The sequence below is a fragment of the Emys orbicularis genome, chromosome 12 (assembly GCF_028017835.1).
Source record: "Emys orbicularis isolate rEmyOrb1 chromosome 12, rEmyOrb1.hap1, whole genome shotgun sequence".
Classification (NCBI taxonomy): Eukaryota; Metazoa; Chordata; order Testudines; family Emydidae; genus Emys; species Emys orbicularis.
Genome location: NC_088694.1, coordinates 53,861,782 through 53,886,397, shown reverse-complemented (window position 1 = coordinate 53,886,397; position 24,616 = coordinate 53,861,782). Strand labels below are relative to the sequence as shown.

The 24,616-nt window shown below is 45.0% G+C and overlaps 2 protein-coding genes and 1 pseudogene across 2 annotated transcripts; all 3 read right to left on the bottom strand.

Annotated features, from left to right (window-relative positions):
• Positions 1 to 8,695: 8,695 nt before the first annotated feature.
• On the bottom strand, positions 8,696 to 9,675 carry LOC135886679 (olfactory receptor 6C4-like). Its single transcript, XM_065414464.1, has 2 exons — positions 8,769 to 9,675; positions 8,696 to 8,703 (listed from the first exon to the last, which is right to left on the bottom strand). The coding sequence occupies exons 1-2, from the start codon at positions 9,673 to 9,675 to the stop codon at positions 8,696 to 8,698; spliced, it is 915 nt and encodes a 304-aa protein (XP_065270536.1).
• Positions 9,676 to 21,262: 11,587 nt separating this feature from the next.
• LOC135886422 (olfactory receptor 6E1-like) lies at positions 21,263 to 22,210 on the bottom strand. The gene has a single exon (XM_065414174.1). It carries the CDS (start codon positions 22,208 to 22,210, stop codon positions 21,263 to 21,265), a length of 948 nt encoding a protein of 315 aa, XP_065270246.1.
• A 962-nt stretch (positions 22,211 to 23,172) lies between these two features.
• Positions 23,173 to 24,212, bottom strand: LOC135886421 (olfactory receptor 6C75-like; annotated as a pseudogene).
• Positions 24,213 to 24,616: the final 404 nt, after the last annotated feature.

Sequence of the window (24,616 nt, the reverse complement as noted above, 5' to 3'; positions counted from 1 at the left end):
GCCTAGGAGCTGTTAACTATCTCATAGCCTCCCCCACCTCCAACATAAAGCCTAAGGTATACCATGTTAATTCTCTTAAGCCCTTTTATTCTAGAGAATTAAACGTTTGCCAGTTTACAGCCCAGGAAACTGATGACGCGGAGTGGCCTGCAGGTGTCTACTATGAAGGAAAAAGGAATGGTGGCGTGGAAGAGGTGAACCTCTCCACGACCCTGGGACGTCTGCAGCAACAGCAGATAAAGGAGCTGTGCACAAGCTTTGCACCGATTTTCTCAGCCACTCCAGGACGAACCGAACGGGCATACCACTCCATTGACACAGGTAATGCTCACCCAATTAGAACCCCACCCTACCGGGAGTCACCTCATGCCCAAGCGGCTATCCAAAGGAAGATCCAGGACATGCTACAGATGGGTATAATCCGCCCCTCTACCAGTGCATGGGCATCTCCAGTGGTTCTAGTTCCCAAACCAAATGGGGAAATACACTTTTGCGTGGACTACCGTAAGCTAAATGCTGTAACTCGTCCTGACAACTATCCAATGCCACGCACAAATGAGCTATTGGAAAAATTGGGACATGCCCAATTCATCTCTATTTTAGACTTAACCAAAGGGTACTGGCAAGTACCACTAGATGAACCCGCTAAGGAAAGGTCAGCCTTCGTCACCCAGGCAGGGGTGTATGAATTCAATGTACTCCCTTTCGGGTTGCGAAATGCACCCGCCACCTTCCAAAGACTTGTAGATGGTCTCCTAGCAGGATTGGGAGAATCTGCAGTTGCCTACCTCGATGATGTGGCCATTTTTTCTGATTCATGAACAGAACACCTGGAGCACCTGAAAAAAGTCTTCAAGCGCATCCGGCAGGCAGGACTAACTGTTAAGGCTAAAAAGTGTCAAATAGGCCAAAACAGAGTGACGTACCTGGGGCACCAGGTGGGTCAAGGAACTATAAATCCCCTACAGGCCAAAGTGGATGCTATCCAAAAGTGGCCGGTTCCAAAGTCAAAAAAACAGGTCCAATCCTTCTTAGGCTTGGCCGGATATTATAGGCGATTTGTACCACACTACAGCCAAATCGCCGCCCCGCTGACAGACCTAACCAGAAAGAAACAGCCAAATGCAGTTCAGTGAACTGATAAGTGTCAAAAGGCCTTTAACCAGCTTAAGGCAACACTCATGTCTGACCCTGTGCTAAGGGCCCCAGACTTTGACAAACCGTTCCTAGTAACCACAGATGCTTCCAAGCGAGGCGTGGGAGCAGTTTTAATGCAGGAAGGACCGGATCAAAAATTCCATCCTGTCGTGTTTCTCAGCAAGAAACTGTCTGAGAGGAAAAGCCACTGGTCAATCAGCGAAAAGGAATGCTAAGCCATTGTGTGTGCGCTGGAAAAGCTACGCCCATATGTTTGGGGACGACGTTTCCAACTACAAACAGACCATGCTGCGCTACAGTGGCTTAATACCACCAAGGAAAATAACAAAAAACTTCTTCGGTGAAGTTTAGCTCTCCAAAATTTTGATTTTAAAATACAACACATTTCGGGAGCTTCTAACAAAGTGGCTGATGCACTCTCCCGGGAAAGTTTCCCAGAGTTAACTGGTTAACAATTGTTCTTAAAATAAAACATATTGTTAGTTTTTATATAATCAGTAGTATGTCTAAAGGTACATGTGTTTTATTAACTCTGTTTTCTCCTAGAGCTCCAGGAAGAAATCACAGCCAGTGTGGAACCGGACGTCCAACACTATCTGTGATTTGGGGGGCGTGTCATAACTATAAAGGGAAGGGTGACAGCTCTCCTGTGTACAGTGCTATGGAATCCCTCCTAGCCAGAGACTCCAAATCCTTTTACCTGTAAAGGGTTAAGAAGCTCGGGTAACCTGGCTGACACCTGACCCCAAGGACCAATAAGGGGACAAGATACTTTCAAATCTTGGGGGGGGAAAGGCTTTTGTGTGTGTCCTTTGTTTAAGGGGTTGTTCGCTCTTGGGACTGAGAGGGACCAGACATCAATCCAGGTTCTCCCCATCTTTCTAAACAAGTCTCTCTTATTTCAAAATTGTAAGTAAAAGCCAGGCAAGGCGTCTTAGATTTACTTTGTTTTCTCAACTTGTAAATGTACCTTTTACCAGAGTGCTTATCTTGTTTGCTATACTTTGAACCTAAGACAGAGGGGATTCCTCTGAGCTCTTTAAGTTTGATTACCCTGTAAAGTTATTTTCCATACTGATTTTGCAAAGATGATTTTTACCTTTTGCTTTAATTAAAAGCCTTCTTTTTAAGAACCTGATTGATTTCTCCTTGTTTTAAGATCCAAAGGGGGTTTGGATCTGTATTCACCAGGAGTTGGTGAAAGGAAGGAGGGGGGAAGGGTCAATTTCTCCTTGTTTAAGATCCAAGCAATTTGGATCTGTATTCACCAGGGAATTGGTGAAAGGTTTCTCAAGGCTTCCCAGGGAGGGAATTCTTAAGATGGTGGCAGCGGACCAGAGCTAAGCTGGTAGATAAGCTTAGCAGTTTTCATGCAGGCCCCTACATTTGTACCCTAAAGTTCAAAGTGGGGATACAGCCTTAACAGTAAGCTAGAGGAACCAGCTTCAGATGAAGGCATATCATCCTTAGCAGGAAACACAAGTGCCATTTTCTATATGAAGAGGACAGATTTCTTCAGTACAGGCCACCAGGGACCTTAGGATCACTGTAGAAGGCTGTATGGTCATCGTGTGTTGTTAGGAAGCAGAGTCCAGGAGCATTGCATAGAATAAACAGCATTCGCTAGACTTATTCTGTTGTTCTTACTACACCTCAGCCTAAACCAGGAGTGATTCTGTTCAGGTTAGATGGGCTCATGTTCTTACTCACTCCAGTGTTATTCAGGAGTCACTCCACTGGAGTCAATGGGACCTAGTCTCCTCTTGCTCACCTGATGTAAATCAGGAGTCACTCCACTGGAGTCAATGGGGCCTATTCTGTCACGCTGGTGTAAATCAGGAGTAACTCCGCTGGAGTCAATGCAGCTGATTCCCCTTTCATTCATCCTGATGTCAGCCAGTGGTAACACCAAAGGAATCAGTGGAGCTGTAACTCTGTCAGTAGTGTAACCGAGAGGCAAATCGGCCTTACTCTTACTTCTAGTTTGCAAGCATTTGCTTTGGAGCAGCAACGTAAGACTAGGGAGGCTGGATCAGACCAAGGGCCTATCTAGCAGCGTCTTCTGTCTCCAGCAACCAGCTGCTTCAGGCGAGGAGGCAAGCAAGCCTGCAGTGGGTAGTTACGGGATAATCCGCCCACGTGGGACATTTCTTCCTAAAAACAAACAAACAAAAAAATCCATAACATTATAGCAAATGTTTGACAAAAAAAAGAACAAAACCACAACCTAATATACATGAAATATTTTCATAATCCCCTCCCAAAATTATTTTAATAAAACAACCTTTAATTTTTTTTTTTAAATTGAGCAGTTCCACTGACCTGCTAGGTGACCTTGGGAAAGTCACTTCCTGCTCTGCATCAAGGGTTCCCCATCTGTAAAGTGGGGGTGCTGACACTGACCTCCCTAACCCTGACCCTAACCCTGATCAGGGGCGGCTCCAGGCATCAGCATACCAAGCGCGTGCCTGGGGCGGCAAGCCGTGGAGGGCAGCCTGCCGGTTGCCATGAGGGCGGCAGTCCGGCGGCTTTCAGCGGCATGCCTGCGGGAGGCCTGCTGGTCCCGCGGATTTGGCGGCAATTCGGAGGCGGGTACGCCGAAGGCCCGGCACTGATGGACCTCCCGCAGGCATGCCGCTGAAGGCTGCCTCACTGCCGTGCTTGGGGTGGCAAAATACATAGAGCCGCCCCTAACCCTGATACTGACCTCCCTAACCCTAACCCTGATACTGGCTTCCTTTGTACACAGCACTTTGAGAGCTACTGATGAAAAGCACCAGATACAAGCTCAGCGTTATCGTGCGATACTAAAGCTGGTGGGGGAAAAAAAATTAAAAAAATATGCTTTGAATAAGCATTTTGGGAATGTTGATGTTGTTATTGGGAAATGTTTTGAAAGTGACCTAATTTGGTTTTTTTGGTTTTTATATACTTAAAAAAAATCATTATTTTCCTTCTGAAAATTATCAAAAATGTTTTCAGTAAACTAATAATTTCCATAAGGCATTCTATATTGTTTAAGGCCATATCTATATAAAACCATGAATATTTTCATTAAAAACAGGTCATTTTAAACCAACATGTTTTCATTCCACTCATTTCAAGTAGCTCTACTAAATACTAAAGCTGGCTGAAAATGAAAATCTGTATTTTGACAAAAATATTGAGGATTTTGAAGTTCTTTTAGTTGAGTAGAGATTGAAATGGGCCATTTTCTGTGATTTTTAAAAAAATTAGCGGTGATTCTTTTGTAGTTGAATTTATTTTTTGAAACATGGGTTTTGGTAAACAATTTCAGTAAGCAGTATATTAAAGAAGGCAGTGCATTGTTCATGGAAAAACAAAACTTTTTCTTTGGTGAAAGACCGTTCTTTGACCAGCTGTGTGAAATAATGCTGAAGGAGGAAAAGAGATTTTTCAGACTGACAGCTGATTTTACATGTGAAATGACACGGTGTAGCAGAATGAGACGAATAAGCCACCCAGGATAGCGTAAGGGAAAGGAAGTAAGAGAGATGCACAGTTCTTAACAAATCAATAGCATCAATCATTAAAAAAGGCTACACTTTCACTGACTCCAACCAGTGACAGACTCTGTGAATGATTCTTCCATGTGGGCTTAATCTCCAAGTGATGGACAAACCATTAGGTATAGATACCGTCCTTTCTGCAGAGAATGTAACCCTGAGTCAAATTCACTCCTCTGACGAGGCCTACTTCCCTCTTGGCCCCCTAAGTCCATTGGGAAGCCTGGTGTGAAGTCAATGAGCATCTGGGTTCACTTCATTCTTGTGGCTTTGGGTTTTCAGTCTCGAAGCCTAAGGCACTCAGAAAATCTCCTGCCATTGGCATCCTTTGACTTGTTTGTTCCTCAGAGCATAGATGGAGGGGTTAAACAGCTGGGTCGCCATAGTGTACAGAAAGGACACAACTTTGTCAAAATCCTGCCTGCCCTGCAGAGCTGGTGGGATTTACCTGGAGATGATCTGCTGTGCAATACCCACAACCATGAGATGGGCAGAGCAGGGGGAAAAGGACTTTTTCCTGCCTGTGGAGGTTGGGCTGCACATGACAGTGGAGACGATGGTGACCATCAATGTGCCATAAGTACAGCTGTCACCAAGGCCACTTCTTCAATGATCCCCGTGTCTGTGCAGGAGAGTTGGAGCAATGGGGCTGTATCACAGTAGAAGTGGTTTATGATGTTGGGGCCACCAAACAGCAAGCGAACAAGAGAAGGATGGTAGGAAACACCAGTAGTAAACTCACCAGCGAGCAACCAAGCACTGACTGGAGGCAGACTCTGTTGCTCATGTTGGTGATGTAAGGTCGTGGGTTGCAGATAGTCAAACATCTTCCCTGTGAGATGGATACCTACCAGCTATGGGCACTTTGAGAAATTCTGTTCAGGCAACTGAACCAAGCAGAGGCTCCCAAATGAGTATGATAGATAGATAGATAGATAGATAGATAGATAGATAGATAGATAGATAGATAGATAGATAGATAGATAGATAGATAGATGGGTGTGTGGAGATAGATAGATAGATAGATAGATAGATAGATAGATAGATAGATAGATAGATAGATAGATAGATAGATAGATAGATAGATGATTAGATAGAGGGGGTGAATGGGCGTAGATAGATAGATGATTAGATTAGATAGTCAATGGGACGTAAGCTCTGAACTGCCTAAGTTACGACTGAAAGTGGACTTAGCCACATCTAAATCACAAGGGCCAGAGTTTTAAAGGTACTCAAGGAGCCTAACTACTGTTGACTTAAATGAGATGTAGGTGCCTAAATATCTCTTAAAAACTCTGGTCCTTAGACATTCCAGCACTGAGCAGAGCCCACCTAAAGACCTTTACCAGTCGGTGACTCAGTTCCCCATCTATAAAACGGAGATAATGATGTTGCCTTTCCTTAAAAAGGGCACTATAAATATAAATCCATTCATCTTTCTCAGGTGCTCTAATGCTATTACCTCCATGGATTTGAGAATCTCAGGCTAAATGGATGAATCACTAATGCCATTCTGAGATGGAGAACTGAGAAACAGAATGGTATACTTAGCATTTGGAGAGGAGTCGGTGACCCATCACCCACTGGATTTCAGTGGATTTGGGCACTGTACTTCTTTTGATAATTCAAAGTAAAGAAACTTAAGCCAAGCCACACAAGGATTCTGAGGCAAATCTGGGTTCAAACCAGCTCCCCTGACAACCATCTGATTTTCTTAACTCTAAGAACATCCTTCTGTTTCCACCGATAGAAATGAACTACTCAGCTTGAGTAACGGCAGGATACTAACCACAGACCTTCAGCGCAGAAATTTGTCACTTCCTGGGTATGTAAAATCTGGGCCCTGATCCAGAAGGTGAGATCTGAGCACACTTTACCATATTGGGCCCCTAGGTGAGCTAGGGTTTAGGTGTCCGGACACCTAGAGTGGGATGTGGTGTGCATGTGAATATTGCCTCTGGATCTTTTTAAGTGCCTGAATATCTTTCAAAATGTGGCCTCGAGACGTGACGCTCGGGAATTTCAGAGGCGCCCAAGGGAATCCGGCACTTATTGGATTCCATTGAGATGTGGGCACCTAGGATTTCTTTGGTTTCTTTTGGAAAATCCCAGATTCAGGGCCAGATTGTTAGGGGTCTTTATTCCTTTTATATCAATAGGAATTCGACACCTAAATATCTTTTAAAAACTGGGCCTAAGTGACTTGCCAAGGTAAATACGGAAGAAGTCAGAATTGAACAAATGTCGATTCCCCCCTCCCCCAAAGACTGAGTCCTTCCCCCCAACACCAACCTTCCTCTTTGGAATGGGGGGTTACCTACCAAGGAGCCCAAAGACCCAATAACCAAAGAGGCAGTAGATCTTGGGATGAAGCTGACGGGAGACCCAAAAGAAGGAAGTGTATTGCAAATACCAACATATGCAGTAAGTTTATTGTTTAACCACATCAAATGTTATAGCTTTACACATGTCCGGACAAAAGAACGTGTTTAGCCTTTGTCCAGGAGAGCAATATTGATGCTGTTGCAGAACATCATCCACTGCTTCCCAAAGGAGAGATTTTCTGTTCTTCCTCTTCTCAGTCACCTTCTATTGGGGAAACTTTCTGAAGCAAGACAAGGGTGTTTTCAAAGGGACAAAGGAAAATTTGCACCCAACTCCTATTGCTAGTTGAGCACCTGGAGTAAGATTCTGCTTACACATGTCAATGGTAAAACTCTGAATTCAGTGGAGCTGGGATTTCACCCCCATCTCCCTCCCTCTGTACCTTTGAAAATATCCACTGCCAAATCAAGGAGGAAACAAATAATTTCTTCCCATTCCACTTCCAGCATTTCTGTCATAGAAATTGATACATTCATAGCCTTTAAGGGCAGAAAGGCGCATTCAATCATGTAATCTGTTCTCCTGTACAGGACACACCACAGAAGCGCACACCGTTACACCTGTATTGACCACAATAACTTGTTTGACTGAGGGCAGGTCTATACTACTGCTTAAGTTGATCTAATTTATGTCACTTGGGGGTGTGAAAAAGACTCCCCCTGAGTGACGCAAGTTACAGCAACCTAAGTGCTATCCGTCCCAGCACTATGTCAGTGGGAGATGCTCTCCTGATGACATTGCTTCCATCTCTTGCAGAGGTGGAGTAATTATGCTGGGGGGAGAGCACTCTCCCATCGATATAGAGCATCTTCGCCAGACGTGCAGCTGTGCCGATGTAGTGCTTCTAGTGTAGACCTGCCCTAAATCAAAATATCCCAGAAAGGCATGTGGTCAAGACTTGAAAACAGCGAGTGAGAGAGAGAATCCACCACTTCTCATGGTAGTTTTTTCCAATGTTAAAAATAGAGGTCTTATTTCTCATTTGAATTTGTCTGGCTTCAACTTCCAGCCCTTGGTTCTTCTTCTGCCTTTCTCCACTAGATTCAGAAACACTCTGCCATCTGGTATTTTCTCCCCAGGAAGGTACTTGTATATCATGAACAAGTCAACTCCTAATCTTCCTTGTAATAAATTCAATAGATTGAGTATCTTATGTCACATTATAAGGCATCTACCCATTTCTAAAATCTACTCTACAAGGCCTGGATTGTTTTTTGTGTAATGTACAATGGCCTGTGAAATGGGGTGCTGATCTCCGTTGGGGTCTTTAAGCATTGCTACAACAATACAAGGTGTGGTAAGAAGCAGACCAGGGTAGGGTAGTGGAGGCCAGGTAACCAATAGAACAGGATGTGCCCATTTCTTAGCAATTCAGTAGAAGAGATAAGCCAGGACAGTCTTTCACCAAAAGCAAGCAGAACTAGACTCTAAGAATATCCATTTAATTCTTCTATTGATTGGGTGTCTATACAGTGACCAGAACAGTGACCAGAATAGTAGGTGTTGACTGGCTTCTTTTTCCAGAGGAAGTTACCTTGGATACATTGGTTCCAAAGTGCAGCATCTTACATAGCACTCATGACACACCTAAGCCCATTGTAAGGTTGGAACGAAATCAAAGATATTCACTTTACTCTTGCATCTTTCGATTTTAATTTTTTCAGGCCCGATTCGGATGCTTAAAACATACCCTGTCACAAGCATCCTTCAGGGCCTGTTTGACTTGTTCGTTCCTGAGAGCATAGATGTAGGGATTAAACAGCTGGGTGACCACCGTGTAAAGAAAGGACACAACATTGTCAAAGTCCCACCCACCGCGCTGACCTGGTCGGATGTACCTGAAAATGGAGCTACTGTACAATATCACCACAACCGTGAGGTGAGTGGAGCAGGTGGAAAAGGCCTTTTTCCTGCCCGTGGAGGATGGGATGCGCATGACAGTGGAGATGATACAGCCATAGGAGATGATGGTGACCGTCAACGTGCTGATCAGCGTAAGTACAGCTGTCACCAGGACCACTACTTCAATGATCCCTGTGTCTGTGCAGGAGAGTTGGAGCAACGGGGCTGTATCACAGTAGAAGTGGTTTATGATGTTGAAGCCACAGAACGGCAAGCGGACAAAGAGAATGGTGGTAGGAAGCACCAGTAGGAAACTCACCAGCCAGCAGCCAAGCACTAAGTAGAGGCAGACCCTGTTGCTCATTACAGTGATGTAATGTAGCGGGTTGCAGATAGCCACGTAACGGTCAAAGGACATTACAGCCAGGTGGAAAAACGTAGAGGAGCCCAGGAAGAAGAAGAAAAATGACTGAAGTAAACAAGTGGGGCGAGAAATGGCTTTCCTCCCTGTCAGGAGGCTGTAGAGGAACCGGGGGATGATGACGAGGGTGAAGCATGTTTCCAAGAAGGAGAAGTTCCTGAGGAAGAAATACATGGGCGTTTGGAGGCGATGGTCCACCAGGGTGATGGTGACAATGATGATGTTTCCCATCAGGATCAAGAGGAAGGTCGCTAATAGAACTAGGAATATGACGACGTTCAAATGATTGTCGTTGGTTAGTCCAGAGAGGATGAATTCCACCACTGCAGTGCGGTTTGGCATTTATGGTTCATCTTGAAGCAAATAAACAAGACATATTACTTTAAAAAACAACAGAACAAAAATGACAGGTTTTTTTGTTTTGTTTTTGTTTTGCAGAACAGATAGCAGAATAAATCAGACAAATACTGTCAATGGGAACTCAGAACGTGAGCGAGATGAATGGGGATAGATAGCTCAGTATTTCTCACTGCATCCTGCAGAGTAGAACAAGTATGTTGCCTGGGGCTTTCTGCTAAAATGATGGGCAGTGAAATAGAAAGCAGAGATGACACTTAGGGCACCTTCATTAGGTTTAGTAGTTAACATCCCCTCCAGGTGAAGGGCAGTGATTCACACTTCTCTCTGCAGCCTCAGGCAGATGTAGCTGCATCACTATATATTGGTTACAAATACAGTGCATGCCCCCGTCTTCACGCTCTTCCTCCCTGGAACCCACCACCTTTTGACTTTGAATACTGGCATAATTTGAATGTCTACATTTTTGATCATTCAGGTCATCCGGTTTATACCATGTTCCAGAAGCTCCAAAAATCTATGGAGAAGCTCTTCTTGAATTGAGTATGCTTGGGATTAATGCTGCTAAAACTCTGATGCCTGTGCAGAGGTCCTTATGGAGTAGGAGATGTACAGAGATGAGGACACAAATATTTGTAGAGAGGAAGAGCTGCTCTCCGCATCTCAAAGAGATCCCTGTCTCTTTTCAGGTTTGGTTCCCCAACCTTCTCCACTCCCAATGTTCTAATCTTTTTAACCATAGTTCTCCATGACTTTTAATTCACAGCACAAGGTGGTCCCCTACCCCTGAGGACTACCCATTTTGGAACAAGGTTTATGCAGCTGTGGTTTGTGGGATGTTTTTGGGGTCGGGTTTGGACATCAGGACATCTGCCGTAACTTGTGCCCCAAACTAAATAAGTTTAATTTTCCTTAATTATATATTTCCCTTTAAGAGGATTCCTAGAAGAATGTTAACTGCATTCTCTAATGAAGAACTAATCTTGTGCTTTGACCTCAGTTTACCAATAAATTTCTCAGTGTCAACATCTGCTTCATCCCTTATCCCAACCAATCTGTTTATCCCACCCACAGATCTGTGCCACGTTGTGCACTAACGTTAAAAGCTGTCTAGGCACAGAATCCATCTCCATCTAGCACATTGGTGGCTCCAATATGGTCCCACAAAATAAACCATAAACTATAACAATGATAACAACACCCACCAAGTTCTTCAATTCATTGTCGCTCTAAACTCCCACTCCAGCAGCCGTGCCTCGCGCATCCTCGCTCAGACGCTGTGATGTTGGAGACCTCTGGAATACATGGAGCAGGAACTGAAGAAGCTCACAAATCTTGCAGCTACAGAACTGATATGCTCCAAATTAGGTCTGTGGTCCAACAAAACATGGGGACAGGCTTGGGCATTTGCTCCTGTGACAAATAGCCCCTCATTTTTTAAGGGTTGTGGTGCATGGAATTCTTCTCCTTCACCACTGGCTGCGACCCCTGAGACCAATTAGCTAATGAGCTTTGCTGAGAAAACACTTCTGATCCTTTCTTCTGAACGTTTGGGGACACACTTGTTTGCTTGCTATGGGCAAGCCAATGAACTCTGTCACCATTTGCAGATTCACTCATTTTCATGGCACAGCAGGGAATGGAGATAGAAAACGTGACTATAGTATAATGCCCTTCTGAGAGATTGGCCCAGGTTTATAAAGGTATTTAGGTGTCTATTGGGATTTTCAAAATCACATAGATCCCTAAAACTCACTGATTTGAATGGGTTTTAGTGACCTAGGTGCTTTTGAAAATCCCCAAATACCTTTAAAAATCTGGCCCTCAGGATGCAAAATCCCATTGACAGTCAATTGGGTTCAGGTTTCCAGATTTTTAAAGGTATTTAGATGTTGACACTCAATGGGATTCAAAATCCCCTTTGAAAATGAGATTTAGGCTCCTGAATCAGTTAGGCATTGCAAGGCTGAGAGCAGCAATACCTAAATACCTGGGTCCAAATGCCTAAATCACTTTCTTAAAATGAAATGTAGACTCCTAAAGCAATTAGGCATTGTGACTCTGAGCACAGCAACACCTTACAAACTGTTATGAGCTGAGTGAAACCTTTGTTGTGGGTTGAAGTAAAACCTCATTTGAACTGAACACGCTCTTCAGTTAAGATAGTTGTAAGAGACATTGGAAAGGGCCACATCTGAAATAAGTCCTAAAAATCTGCCCAGAAACTAGCACTATATGGGTGGAGGGCTTGATTGAGTATTATTTTGGGTAAGTGTGTGAGGAAGGCTGTCAAGGCTGTATCCCCACTTTGAACTTTAGGGTACAAATGTAGGGGCCTGCATGAAAACTTCTAAGCTTAACTACCAGCTTAGTTCTGGTCCGCTGCCACCATCCCAAAGCTAATTCCCTTTCCTGGGTAGCCTTGAGAGACCTTCACCAATTCCCTGGTGAATACAGATCCAAACTCCTTGGATCTTAAATAAGGAGAAATTGACCCTTCCCCCCTCCTTCCTTTCACCAACTCCTGGTGAATACAGATCCAAACCCCCTTTGGATCTTAAAACAAGGAGAAATCAATCAGGTTCTTAAAAAGAAGGCTTTTAATTAAAGAAAAAGGTAAAAATCATCTCTGTAAAATCAGTATGGAAAATAACTTTACAGGGTAATCAAACTTAAAGAGCTTAGAGGACTCCCCTCTGTCTTAGGTTCAGAGTGTAGCAAACAAAGATAAGCACTCTAGTAAAAGGTACATTTACAAGCTGAGAAAAACAAAGTAAATCTAAGACGCCTTGCCTGGCTTTTACTTACAATTTTGAAATAAGAGAGACTTGTTTAGAAAGATGGGGAGAACCTGGATTGATGTCTGGTCCCTCTCAGTCCCAAGAGCGAACAACCCCTTAAACAAAGGACACACACAAAAACCTTTCCCCACCCAAGATTTGAAAGTATCTTGTCCCCTTATTGGTCCTTGGGGTCAGGTGTCAGCCAGGTTACCCGAGCTTCTTAACCCTTTACAGGTAAAAGGATTTGGAGTCTCTGGCTAGGAGGGATTCCATAGCACTGTACACAGGAGAGCTGTCACCCTTCCCTTTATAGTTCTGACACGCCCCCCAAATCACAGATAGTGTTGGACGTCCGGTTCCACACTGGCTGTGATTTCTTCCTGGAGCTTTAGGAGAAAACAGAGTTAATAAAACACATGTACCTTTAGACATACTACTGATTATATAAAAACTAACAATATGTTTTATTTTAAGAACAATTGTTAACCAGTTAACTCTGGGAAACTTTCCCGGGAGAGTGCATCAGCCACTTTGTTAGAAGCTCCCGAAATGTGTTGTATTTCAAAATCAAAATCTTGGAGAGCTAAACTCCACCGAAGAAGTTTTTTGTTATTTCCCTTGGCGGTATGAAGCCACTGTAGCGCAGCATGGTCTGTTTGTAGTTGGAAACGCCGTCCCCAAACATATGGGCGTAACTTTTCCAGCGCGTACACAATGGCGTAGCATTCCTTTTCGCTGATTGACCAGTGGCTTTTCCTCTTGCTGACAGTTTCTTGCTGAGAAACACGACAGGATGGAATTTTTGATCCGGTCCTTCCTGCATTAAAACTGCTCCCACGCCTCGCTCGGAAGCATCTGTGGTTACTAGGAACGGTTTGTCAAAGTCTGGGGCCCTTAGCACAGGGTCAGACATGAGTGTTGCCTTAAGCTGGTTAAAGGCCTTTTGACACTTATCAGTTCACTGAACTGCATTTGGCTGTTTCTTTCTGGTTAGGTCTGTCAGCGGGGCGGCGATTTGGCTGTAATGTGGTACAAATCGCCTATAATATCCGGCCAAGCCTAAGAAGGATTGGACCTGTTTTTTTGACTTTGGAACCGGCCACTTTTGGATAGCATCCACTTTGGCCTGTAGGGGATTTATAGTTCCTTGACCCACCTGGTGCCCCAGGTATGTCACTCTGTTTTGGCCTATTTGACACTTTTTAGCCTTAACAGTTACTCCTGCCTGCCGGATGCGCTCGAAGACTTTTTTTCAGGTGCTCCAGGTGTTCTGTCCATGAATCAGAAAAAATGGCCCCATCATCGAGATAGGCAACGGCAGATTCTCCCAATCCCGCTAAGAGACCATCTACAAGTCTTTGGAAGGTGGCGGGTGCATTTCGCAACCCGAAAGGGAGTACATTGAATTCATACACCCCTGCCTGGGTGACGAAGGCGGACCTTTCCTTAGCGGGTTCATCTAGTGGTACTTGCCAGTACCCCTTGGTTAAGTCTAAAGTAGAGATGAATTGGGCATGTCCCAATTTCTCCAATAGCTCATCTGTGCGTGGCATTGGATAGTTGTCAGGACGAGTTACAGCATTTAGCTTACGGTAGTCCACGCAAAAGCGTATTTCCCCATCTGGTTTGGGAACTAGAACCACTGGAGATGCCCATGCACTGCTAGAGGGGCGGATTATACCCATCTGTAGCATGTCCTGGATCTCCCTTTGTATAGCCGCTTGGGCATGAGGTGACTCCCGGTAGGGTGGGGTTCTAAATGGGTGAGCATTACCTGTGTCAATGGAGTGGTATGCCCGTTCGGTCCGTCCTGGAGTGGCTGAGAAAATCGGTGCAAAGCTTGTGCACAGCTCCTTTATCTGCTGTCGCTGCAGACGCCCCAGGGTCGTGGAGAGGTTCACCTCTTCCACGCCACCATTCCTTTTTCCTTCATAGTAGACACCTGCAGGCCACTCCGCGTCATCAGTTTCCTGGGCTGTAAACTGGCAAACGTTTAATTCTCTAGAATAAAAGGGCTTAAGAGAATTAACATGGTATACCTTAGGCTTTATGTTGGAGGTGGGGGAGGCTATGAGATAGTTAACAGCTCCTAGGCGCTCCTGGACCGTGAATGGTCCTTCCCACGACGCTTCCATTTTATGGGCCTGGAGCGCCTTTAAGACCATGACTTGGTCTCCTACTTTGAAGGACCGTTCTCTGGAATGTTTATCATACCAGGCCTTTTGCTCTTCCTGAGCATCCTTTAGGTTTTCTTTAGCAAGGGCTAAAGAGTGTCGGAGGGTGTTTTGTAGGTTGCTTACAAAGTCTAGAATGTTAGTTCCTGGAGACGGCGTAAACCCCTCCCATTGCTGCTTCACCAACTGTAATGGCCCCTTAACCTCGCGGCCATACACAAGTTCAAATGGTGAAAACCCTAAACTGGGATGTGGTACAGCCCTGTAGGCAAAAAGCAACTGCTGCAACACTAGGTCCCAATCATTGGAGTGTTCATTTACGAACTTACGTATCATGGCCCCCAAAGTTCCATTAAACCTCTCCACCAGACCATTGGTTTGATGGTGATGAGGGGTGGCAACCAAGTGATTCACCCCATGAGCTTCCCACAGGTTTTTCATGTTCCCTGCCAGGAAATTAGTTCCCGAATCTGTAAGGATGTTGGAGGGCCAACCTACCCTGGCAAAAATGTCTGCTAATGCCTGGCACACACTTTTAGCCTTGGTGTTGCTTAAGGGTACAGCTTCCGGCCATCGGGTAGCAAAATCCATGAAAGTCAGTACGTACTGCTTTCCTCTGGGTGTCTTCTTTGGGAAAGGACCCAGGATATCCACAGCTACTCGCTGAAATTGGACCTCAATTATGGGTAGTGGCTGGAGAGGGGCTTTAACCTGGTCTTGGGGCTTTCCCACTCGTTGGCACACCTCACAAGACCGGACATAATTAGCAACGTCCTTGCCCATTCCCTCCCAGTGGAAGGACTTCCCCAACCGGTCTTTGGTTCTGTTCACCCCAGAATGGCCACTGGGATGATCATGGGCTAAGCTCAAGAGTTTTACCCGATACTTAGTGGGAACTACCAACTGTCTTTGAGGATGCCAGTCTTCCTGGTGCCCACCAGAAAGAGTCTCCTTGTATAAAAGTCCTTTTTCTACAACAAACCGGGATCGGTTAGAAGAGCTGAGAGGCGGTGGGGTGCTCCGCGCCGCCGCCCAAGCTTTCTGAAGGCTGTCATCTGCTTCCTGCTCGGCCTGGAACTGTTCCCTTGATGCTGGAGACATCAGTTCCTCCTTGGACTGTGGACTGGGGCTTGGTTCCTCTGGAAGCGATGCAGGTGCTGGGGCTTTTTCCATTGACTGTGAACCGCTGTCCGCTGGTGCACTATGTGGTATTTCAGGCTCTGGCTGAGCCTCTTGGGTAGGGTTATCTGCTGCTTCCACCCGTTTAGGCTCGCTGGTGCCCTCTGGCATTGGAGTTGTAGACGGGGTTGCAAGCGCTGGACTCAGTGCTGGCAATGGTTCTGGTGCTGGTTGCGTTGCCAGTTCCGGTTCTGGGACTGGCTTTGGCTGGGTCTCTGGGATTGGATCCACTACGGCTGTTGCAGTCGTTGGCAGGGGATCCGGTTCCACCACCTGTGTTTGGGTCTCCGGTAACACAGACGGGGCCCTGGGGGATGGCTCAGGAACAGGGATGGGGGTGAAAGCTTGCTTAGCCTGGCTGCGGGTGACTATTCCCACCCTCTTGCCTAGCTTCACATGGTTGGCCAAGTCTTCCCCCAGCAGCATGGGAATGGGATAATTGTCATAGACTGCAAAAGTCCACATTCCTGACCAGCCCTTGTACTGGACATGCAACTTGGCTGTAGGCAAGGTTACAGACTGTGACACGAAGGGTTGAATTGTCACTGTAGCCTCCGGGTTGATGAGTTTGGGGTCCACTAGGGATTGGTGAATAGTTGACACTTGTGCCCCAGTGTCCCTCCAAGCGATAACCTTCTTTCCGCCCACTCTCAAGGTTTCCCTTCGCTCCGAGGGTATGAGAGAGGCATCTGGGTCTGGGGTTCTTTGGTGTGATTGGGGTGTAATGAACTGTAATCGGTTGGGGTTCTTGGGGCAGTGAGCCTTTATATGCCCCAGTTCATTACATTTAAAACATCGCCCTGCTAAGGTATCACCGGGGCGATGTTGGTTGATGGAGACTGGTGTGGTGGGGTGAGAAGGCGTCTGGGGTTTCCCTTGGGATGTGGGTGGGGCCTTGGGTTGTCCCCGGTGATAAGGTTTTGTTTCGGCTTGCCCCTTCTGATATTCGCTCCAACTGCTACTAGCTTTTTCTTTTCTGTCACCTCCACCCATTTGGCTCCAATCTCCCCCGCCTCGGTTACAGTTTTGGGCTTCCCATCTAGGATGTACCTTTCTATTTCCTCAGGAACACCGTCTAAAAACTGCTCCATTTGCAATAGGAAGGGCAACTCTTCCGTAGATTTAACATTTGCTCCTGATATCCAGGCATCCCAATTTTTCCCAATGTGGTAGGCATGTCGGGTAAATGACACATCCGGTTTCCACCTTAGGGCTCTGAACCACCGACGGGCATGCTCAGGTGTTAGCCCCATTCTGATTATGGCCTTGTTTTTAAAAAGTTCATAACTGTTCATGTGTTCCTTAGGCATTTCAGCCGCCACCTCTGCTAAGGGTCCACTGAGCTGCGGCCTCAGCTCTACCATGTACTGGGTTGGAGGGATGTCGTATCCAAGGCAGGCCCTTTCAAAATTTTCTAAGAAGGCCTCAGCATCATCGCCTGCCTTGTAGGTGGGGAATTTCCTGGGGTGGGAAGTGGTACCTGGAGAGGAGTTGTTAGGATGGTCTGATGCACCCTGCCTAGTCCTTGCTGCTTCCAGTTCCATCTCTTTTTCTTTCAGCTCCATCTCTCTTTTATGGGCCTCCTGTTTGGCTTTTTCTTCTCTTTCATGGGCCTCCTGTTTGGCTTTCTCTTCTCTGTCATGTTTGGCTTTTTCCAGCTCCATCTCTCTCTTGTGGGCCTCCTCTTTGGCTTTTTCTTTGGCTTTTTCCAGCTCCATCTCTCTCTTGTGGGCCTCCTCTTCAAGTTTTTTAATTTGAAGCAGTCTTTGATGTTTTCTTTCATTTTCTTCTGCTTCTAGTTTGGCCAGTTCTATTTTGTTAGCTGCTTCTTTGGTAGTCATTTTCCTGTTTTCTTGTGCTGGGTCACACCCTCTGCAGTTGACTGAAACTGGGATGTATTTAGCTCAGGCTCCTGCTGAGTGCTGCTGAGTTAACAGAGACTTTCTAACTAGCTACTTCCGAGGATGTAAAAAGAAAAAAAAAACAATTCAGATTGTAAATTACCTTTACCAGATCAAAGTTTGCTCACTTATTGAACCGTTCTCTTAACAAAGGACCTTGTTAAAAAAACTTAACACCTCTGCCTTCAGGCAAGGAGAGATAAGATATGCATCTACCTTCAGCTCTGCTCTCCAAGCAGCTAGAAGGAAAAAAAAATCTCTTACTGGCTTTTGGGTTTAAAACGATCCCACCGCTGTGCCACCATGTCAAGGCTGTATCCCCACTTTGAACTTTAGGGTACAAATGTAGGGGCCTGCATGAAAACTTCTAAGCTTAACTACCAGCTTAGTTCTGGTCCGCTGCCACCATCCCAAAGCTAATTCCCTTTCCTGGGTAGCCTTGAGAGACCTTCACCAATTCCCTGGTGAATACAGATCCAAACTCCTTGGATCTTAAATAAGGAGAAATTGACCCTTCCCCCCTCCTTCCTTTCACCAACTCCTGGTGAATACAGATCCAAACCCCCTTTGGATCTTAAAACAAGGAGAAATCAATCAGGTTCTTAAAAAGAAGGCTTTTAATTAAAGAAAAAGGTAAAAATCATCTCTGTAAAATCAGTATGGAAAATAACTTTACAGGGTAATCAAACTTAAAGAGCTTAGTGGACTCCCCTCTGTCTTAGGTTCAGAGTGTAGCAAACAAAGATAAGCACTCTAGTAAAAGGTACATTTACAAGCTGAGAAAAACAAAGTAAATCTAAGACGCCTTGCCTGGCTTTTACTTACAATTTTGAAATAAGAGAGACTTGTTTAGAAAGATGGGGAGAACCTGGATTGATGTCTGGTCCCTCTCAGTCCCAAGAGCGAACAACCCCTTAAACAAAGGACACACACAAAAACCTTTCCCCCCCCAAGATTTGAAAGTATCTTGTCCCCTTATTGGTCCTTGGGGTCAGGTGTCAGCCAGGTTACCCGAGCTTCTTAACCCTTTACAGGTAAAAGGATTTGGAGTCTCTGGCTAGGAGGGATTCCATAGCACTGTACACAGGAGAGCTGTCACCCTTCCCTTTATAGTTATGACAAAGGCAGATAAGAATTCAGAGAGAAAGGCAGAGGCAAAAAGCAAGCAGTAGCCTGGAAGGTCAGTGGGACTCTGGAAAAAGCTGGAGTGAGAGCTTTTGGGTCTGGTGTTGGTTAAAAAGACGGGGGGCTGGAAGCTAAGAAACTTCTCCTTTTGTTCGTGGTTCCGCCTGTGTTCAAATAAACAGAACTTTGTACATTCCTTGTAAATAAACAAGATTGAATCAAAGAAAATACCAGACTCCATCAATTTCTAGTTCCAAGTAGAACAGCCCCAGGACCCTGAAATTTGAGTAGCTACTTGGGTTGAAATTTAAGGGCCATAATTTTTTTTTTAATCTGTGTTTTTAGCTCCTAAATCAATTTGGCATTGCAACATTGAGTGCAGGAATGCCTAAACAGCCTAGCCCTTAGATTCAGATGTTCAAAGCCACCTAAGAGATTTACACACATAAAATCCATTTGAATGAATAAAAGTTGGGTGTTTAGATCTCTTAGGCACCTTTGAAAATTCCAGCTTTATTCTCTCTGTCCCAGCCTTTTAAAAAGTTTAAACCTCATTGTCTGTCAATGCAATTTAAATGTTTGAAGTGTTGCATCCATGTTGGTCCCAGGATATGAGAGAGACAAATTGGGTGAGGTGATATATTTTATTGGATCAGCTTCTGTTGGTGAAAGACACAAGGCACAAGGTGAAGTGGCCAGTTAACACCCCTGCAGTCATAGGACAAAAAAAGGGGGATTAGTGAGTTACCGGCTATTGTAATAAGCCATAAATCCAGTGTCTTTATTATGACCATGATTTGTAGTGTCTTTCAAAAGATGTGCCTGGGATCTTAAATTCAAAACTTTGCAAGTGTTGTGCAGGTTTCCTTTGAGTACTGAGAGGTTGGGCATGGTGTAATCACTTTGTGAAAAGTGTTTGCCATGGGGTGATGCGGTGTTTTTGTATTTTAGCATTGTTCTGTGAGAGTTCATTCGAGAGCATAGTGATTGTCTGATTTAACTCACATGGTAGTTATTGGGCCATATAGTGCACTAGATGAGGAACATAAGAACGGCCAGACTGGGTCAGACCAATGGTCCATCTAGCCCAGTGTCCTGTCTTCCAACAGTGGCCAATGCCAGGTGCCCAGAGGGAATGAACAGAACAGGTAATCACGGAGTGATCCATCCCCCCATAACGCCACATGTTATGATAGGCATGTAAGGTCCATGGATCTTGAAAGGTGTATTTCAGGGGGTGTTGATCATTGTAGAAGTAGAGAGCATAATCCCAACTATACGTATAAAATGATGGGATCTAAATTAGCTGTTACCACTCAAGAAAGAGATCTTGGAGTCATTGTGGATAGTTCTTTGAAAACATCCACTCAGTGTGCAGCGGCAGTCAAAAAAGCGAACAGAATGCTGGGAATAATTAAGAAAGGGATAGATAATAGGAGAGAAAATATCATGTTGCCTCTATATAAATCCATGGTATGCCCACATCTTGAATACTGTGTGCAGATGTGGTCGCCCCATCTCAAAAAAGATTTATTGGAATTGGAAAAGGTTCAGAAAAGGGTAACAAAAATTATTAGGGGTATGGAACGGTTTCTGTATGAGGAGAGATTAATAAGACTGGGGCTTTTCAGCTTGGAAAAGAGACGGCTAAGGGGGATATGACAGATGTCTATAAAATCATGATTGGTGTGGAGAAAGTAGATAAGGAAGTGTTGTTTACTACTTCTCATAACACAAGAACTAGGGGTCACCACATGAAATTAATAGGCAGCAGGTGTAAAACAAACAAAAGGAAGTATTTTTTCACACAACGCATAGTCAACCTGTGGAACTCCTTGCCAGAGGATGTTGGGAAGGCCAAGTCTATAACAGGGTTCAAAAAAGAACTAGATAAATTCATGGAGGATAGGTACATCAATGGCTATTAGCCAGGATGGGCAGGGATGGTGTCCCTACCTCTGTTTGTCAGAAGCTGGGAATAGGCGACAGGGGCTGGATCCCTCGGTGATTACCTGTTCTGTTCATTCCCTCTGGGGCACCTGGCACTGGCCACTGTCATTAGACAGGATACTGGGCTAGAAGGACCTTTGGTCTGACCCAGTAGGGCCATTCTTATGTTAGAAACAAAACCAGGTTTGCTGTCTGAAGGGTAAAGACTTTGGATTATTTGAAAAGCACTGTGCAAAGGCAAGGTCCAAGGCCTCAGTAGTAGAGGGCCAGGGTCTGAAACCTTTCTTCCTGTTCCGGACGTCCCCACTCAACATAATTTGAAATGGGTATGTACCTTTATTAGATAGATAGATAGATAGATAGATAGATAGATAGATAGATAGATAGATAGATAGATAGATAAGATCAGATGATAGATTAGATTGATCGATCAATCATTGTTTGCATTTGTCACCTTGTGTTACATCTTTGGATTCTTAGAAAATACCTTGCTCTGGCTGAGTGTGTCCCTCAAGGCCTCTTTCACCTGTTTGTTCCTTAGGCTGAAGATGAAGGGGTTGAGCAGAGGGGACACAACGTTGTTAAGAACAGCCACAGCCCTGCTCAAGTCCAGCCTGCTGCTCCATGTGGGCGTGACATACATGAAAATGCAGCTGCCATAGGAGATGGAGATCACGGTGATTTGAGAGGCGCAGGTGGAGAAAGCTTTCTGCCTCTCGGCCGTGGAGGGGATGTGCATCACCGTGGAGATGATCTTGAAATAGGAGAAGACAGTGACGGCTAAAGTGCCCAATATGCTGCCTGTGGCAAAGAGGAAATGCAGGAGTCCTAGGAGCCAGGTGTCTGTGCAGGCAAGTTTAAGCAATTCAGAGTTGTCACAGAAGAAATGGTTAATGATGTTGGGGCCACAGAATGGCAACCGGAACAATAGAACAAGTGGGACGAGCACATACCCGAAACCAATAAGCCAAGAGCCCAGCACCAGCCAGTTACAGAAGTGACTGTTCATGATGGATGTGTATTGCAGGGGGTTGCAGATGGCCATGTATCGGTCAAAGGACATGGCCGCCAGCAGGAGAAACTCAGCAGTGCCCACAGTGAGATAAAATAAACATTGTGCAAAGCACCCAGCCACAGATATTGACTTATGACCCGATGCCAGGTTGAACAAAACTTTCGGGATGGAGGCCAAGGTGAAGCTGATCTCCAAAAGTGAGAAATTCCTGAGGAAAAAATACATGGGCGTCTGGAGGCGCCGGTCCACCAGAGTGATGGAGATAATGAGAATGTTTCCAGCTAAGGTCAAGACATAGGTGATGAGGAACAAAACGAAGAGCAGGATCTGCAGCCAGCGAACATCTGTGAAGCCCAGAAGGATAAACTCTGTCACTGCAGTTTGGTTCTCCATGGTGGCTGCTCACTTACACTGTGTTTGAATAAAAATACAAATTTCAAGTGATCTACGATATTTAGCAATGGATCATCTAGAGAACTTGTGTTAGAAGTAATAAGTTTTACTAATGTAGCTCTGATGTTGCAATGCCCTCGTTTAGATGTATGAAATCAAGGTCTTGCAATGAAACCGAGCATGGTGATTGCTTGTTATGATTGTTACCTGCAGCAAATGCCCAACACTATTTCCAGTCCCCCTTTATTTATTTCCAATTCCCATGGTTCTTTTCCCACTTCTACTGGTACTGCAATTCCTTCAGAGACCAATTAGCTAATGAGTGCTGCAGCATCCCTGAGGATACCAGGACAAACTCAGAAAGTTTGGGGCTTTTTTTTTTTTGGTCACAGCTTTACTGTCTGAAAAGAAAACAAATGGCTAGAACATAAGGAAAACAATTCCATCTCTTTTTTTGCTTTTTCTTGCCCCCAAAATCATAGAATCCTAGAAATGTAGGCATGGGAGAGACCTTGAGTGGTCATCTAGTCCAGTCCCCTTCCCTGAGGAAGAACTAAGTATTATCTACACCATCCCTGACAGGTGTTTGTCTAACCTCTTCTTAAAAACCTCCAATGTCGGAGATACCACAACCTCCTTAGGCAATTTGTTTCAGTCCTTAACTAGCCTGATGGTTAGGAGATTTTTCCTAATGGCCAGTCTAATCCTCCCTTGCTGCAATTTTTGCCCATTACTTCTTGTCCTGTCCTCTGTGGGTAAGAAGAACAATTTATCACCCTCTACCTTACATAACATAAGAACATAAGAAAAGCCATACTGAGTCAGACCAAAGGTCCATCTAGCACAGTATCCTGTCTTCTGACAGTGGCCAATGCCAGGTGCCCCAGAGGGAACGAACAGAACAGGTCATCATCCACTGATCCATCCCCTGTCGCCCATTCCCAGCTTCTGGCAAGCAGAGGCTAGGGACACCATCCCTGCCCATCCTGGCTAATTGCAATTGATGGACCTAACCGTAGGCACTTAGAAAATGCTTGGCCACAGATGTCCCTCAGACCCTGTTTGACTTGTTCTTTGTGGCGAGCGTAAATGTAGGGGATAAACAGCGAGGCCAACACACAGTACAGAAAAGACACATCTTTGTCAAAGTCCCGAGTGCCCCGCTGACCTGGTCGGATGTACCTGAAGATGGCGCTACTCTACAATATCACAACAACCGTGAGGTGAGCAAGCAGATTGAAAAGGCCTTTTTCCTTCCTGTGGTGGACATGATGCGCATGATAGTACAGATGATACAGCCATAGGAAATTATGGTGACTGTTAAAGTGCCAGGTAAGACCACTACAGCTGCAACCAAGAGCATTACCTCAATGTGTCCCTGCAGGAGAGTTGGAGCAATGCGGCTGTATCGCAGTAGAAGTGGTTTATGACATTGGGGCCACAGAACGGCAAGAACACAACCATAAATGTTGGAGGAAAGGTTAAGAGAAAATTCATCACCCAGCAGCCCAGCACTAACTGGAAGCAGATCCTGCCATTCATGATGGTGCTGTAACACAAGGGGCGGCAGATAGCCACGTAGCGGTCAAAGATCATGACAACTCCCATGGCAAAACATAGAGGCACTCAGGAGGAAGAACAACAACAGTTGAAGGAAACAACCAGGGAGGGGAATAGATTTTCTCTCTGTCAGGAGGCTGTAGAGGAACCTGGGCATGACGACGGAGGTGAAGCAGATCTCCAAGAGGCAGAAGTTGCTGAGGAAGAAGTACATGGGGGACTGGAGGCGATGGTCCCTGAGGGTGAGGGTGACAACAATGATGTTTCCCATTATGGACAGCAGGAAGACAACTAATAGAACCACACACAGGATGATGTTTAAACGACGGTTGCTGGACAAGCCCAAGAGGATGAACTCCTCCACAGTGGTCTGGTTCTTCGTTTTTGGCTCATCTTTAAAGAAAAAAAATACAAACATCAAAACCAGAGTGGATAGCACCATGGGGACAGAATACGCTCAGGGGAAACTCCATGTCTAAATAGAAAACATCTCTTCAATGGGAGGTCGGTGCCCAGCAGACTTGGGTTCTATGAAAAGATCCTGACAGAGAAATTAGAACCGAGCAGAGGATCTCAGAGGACAATCACTGATAATTGCAAAGAGGGCGGGAGAGAGAGAGCTGGAGGGGAAGGAAAAATGAAAATATTTTCTTTTTAAAAACCATACATTTTAACTTTTTGTTCATAGAAACACAGATTATAAATCTAGAGGGCACCATTCTGATAATCTAGTCTGATCTCCTGTATAACACAAGCCAGAGACCTTTCCCTGAATTAACTCCTGTTCTGCCCCTCCTTTCGAAAAACATCACATTATCATTTTAAAAAATGTGATGGTGGAAAATC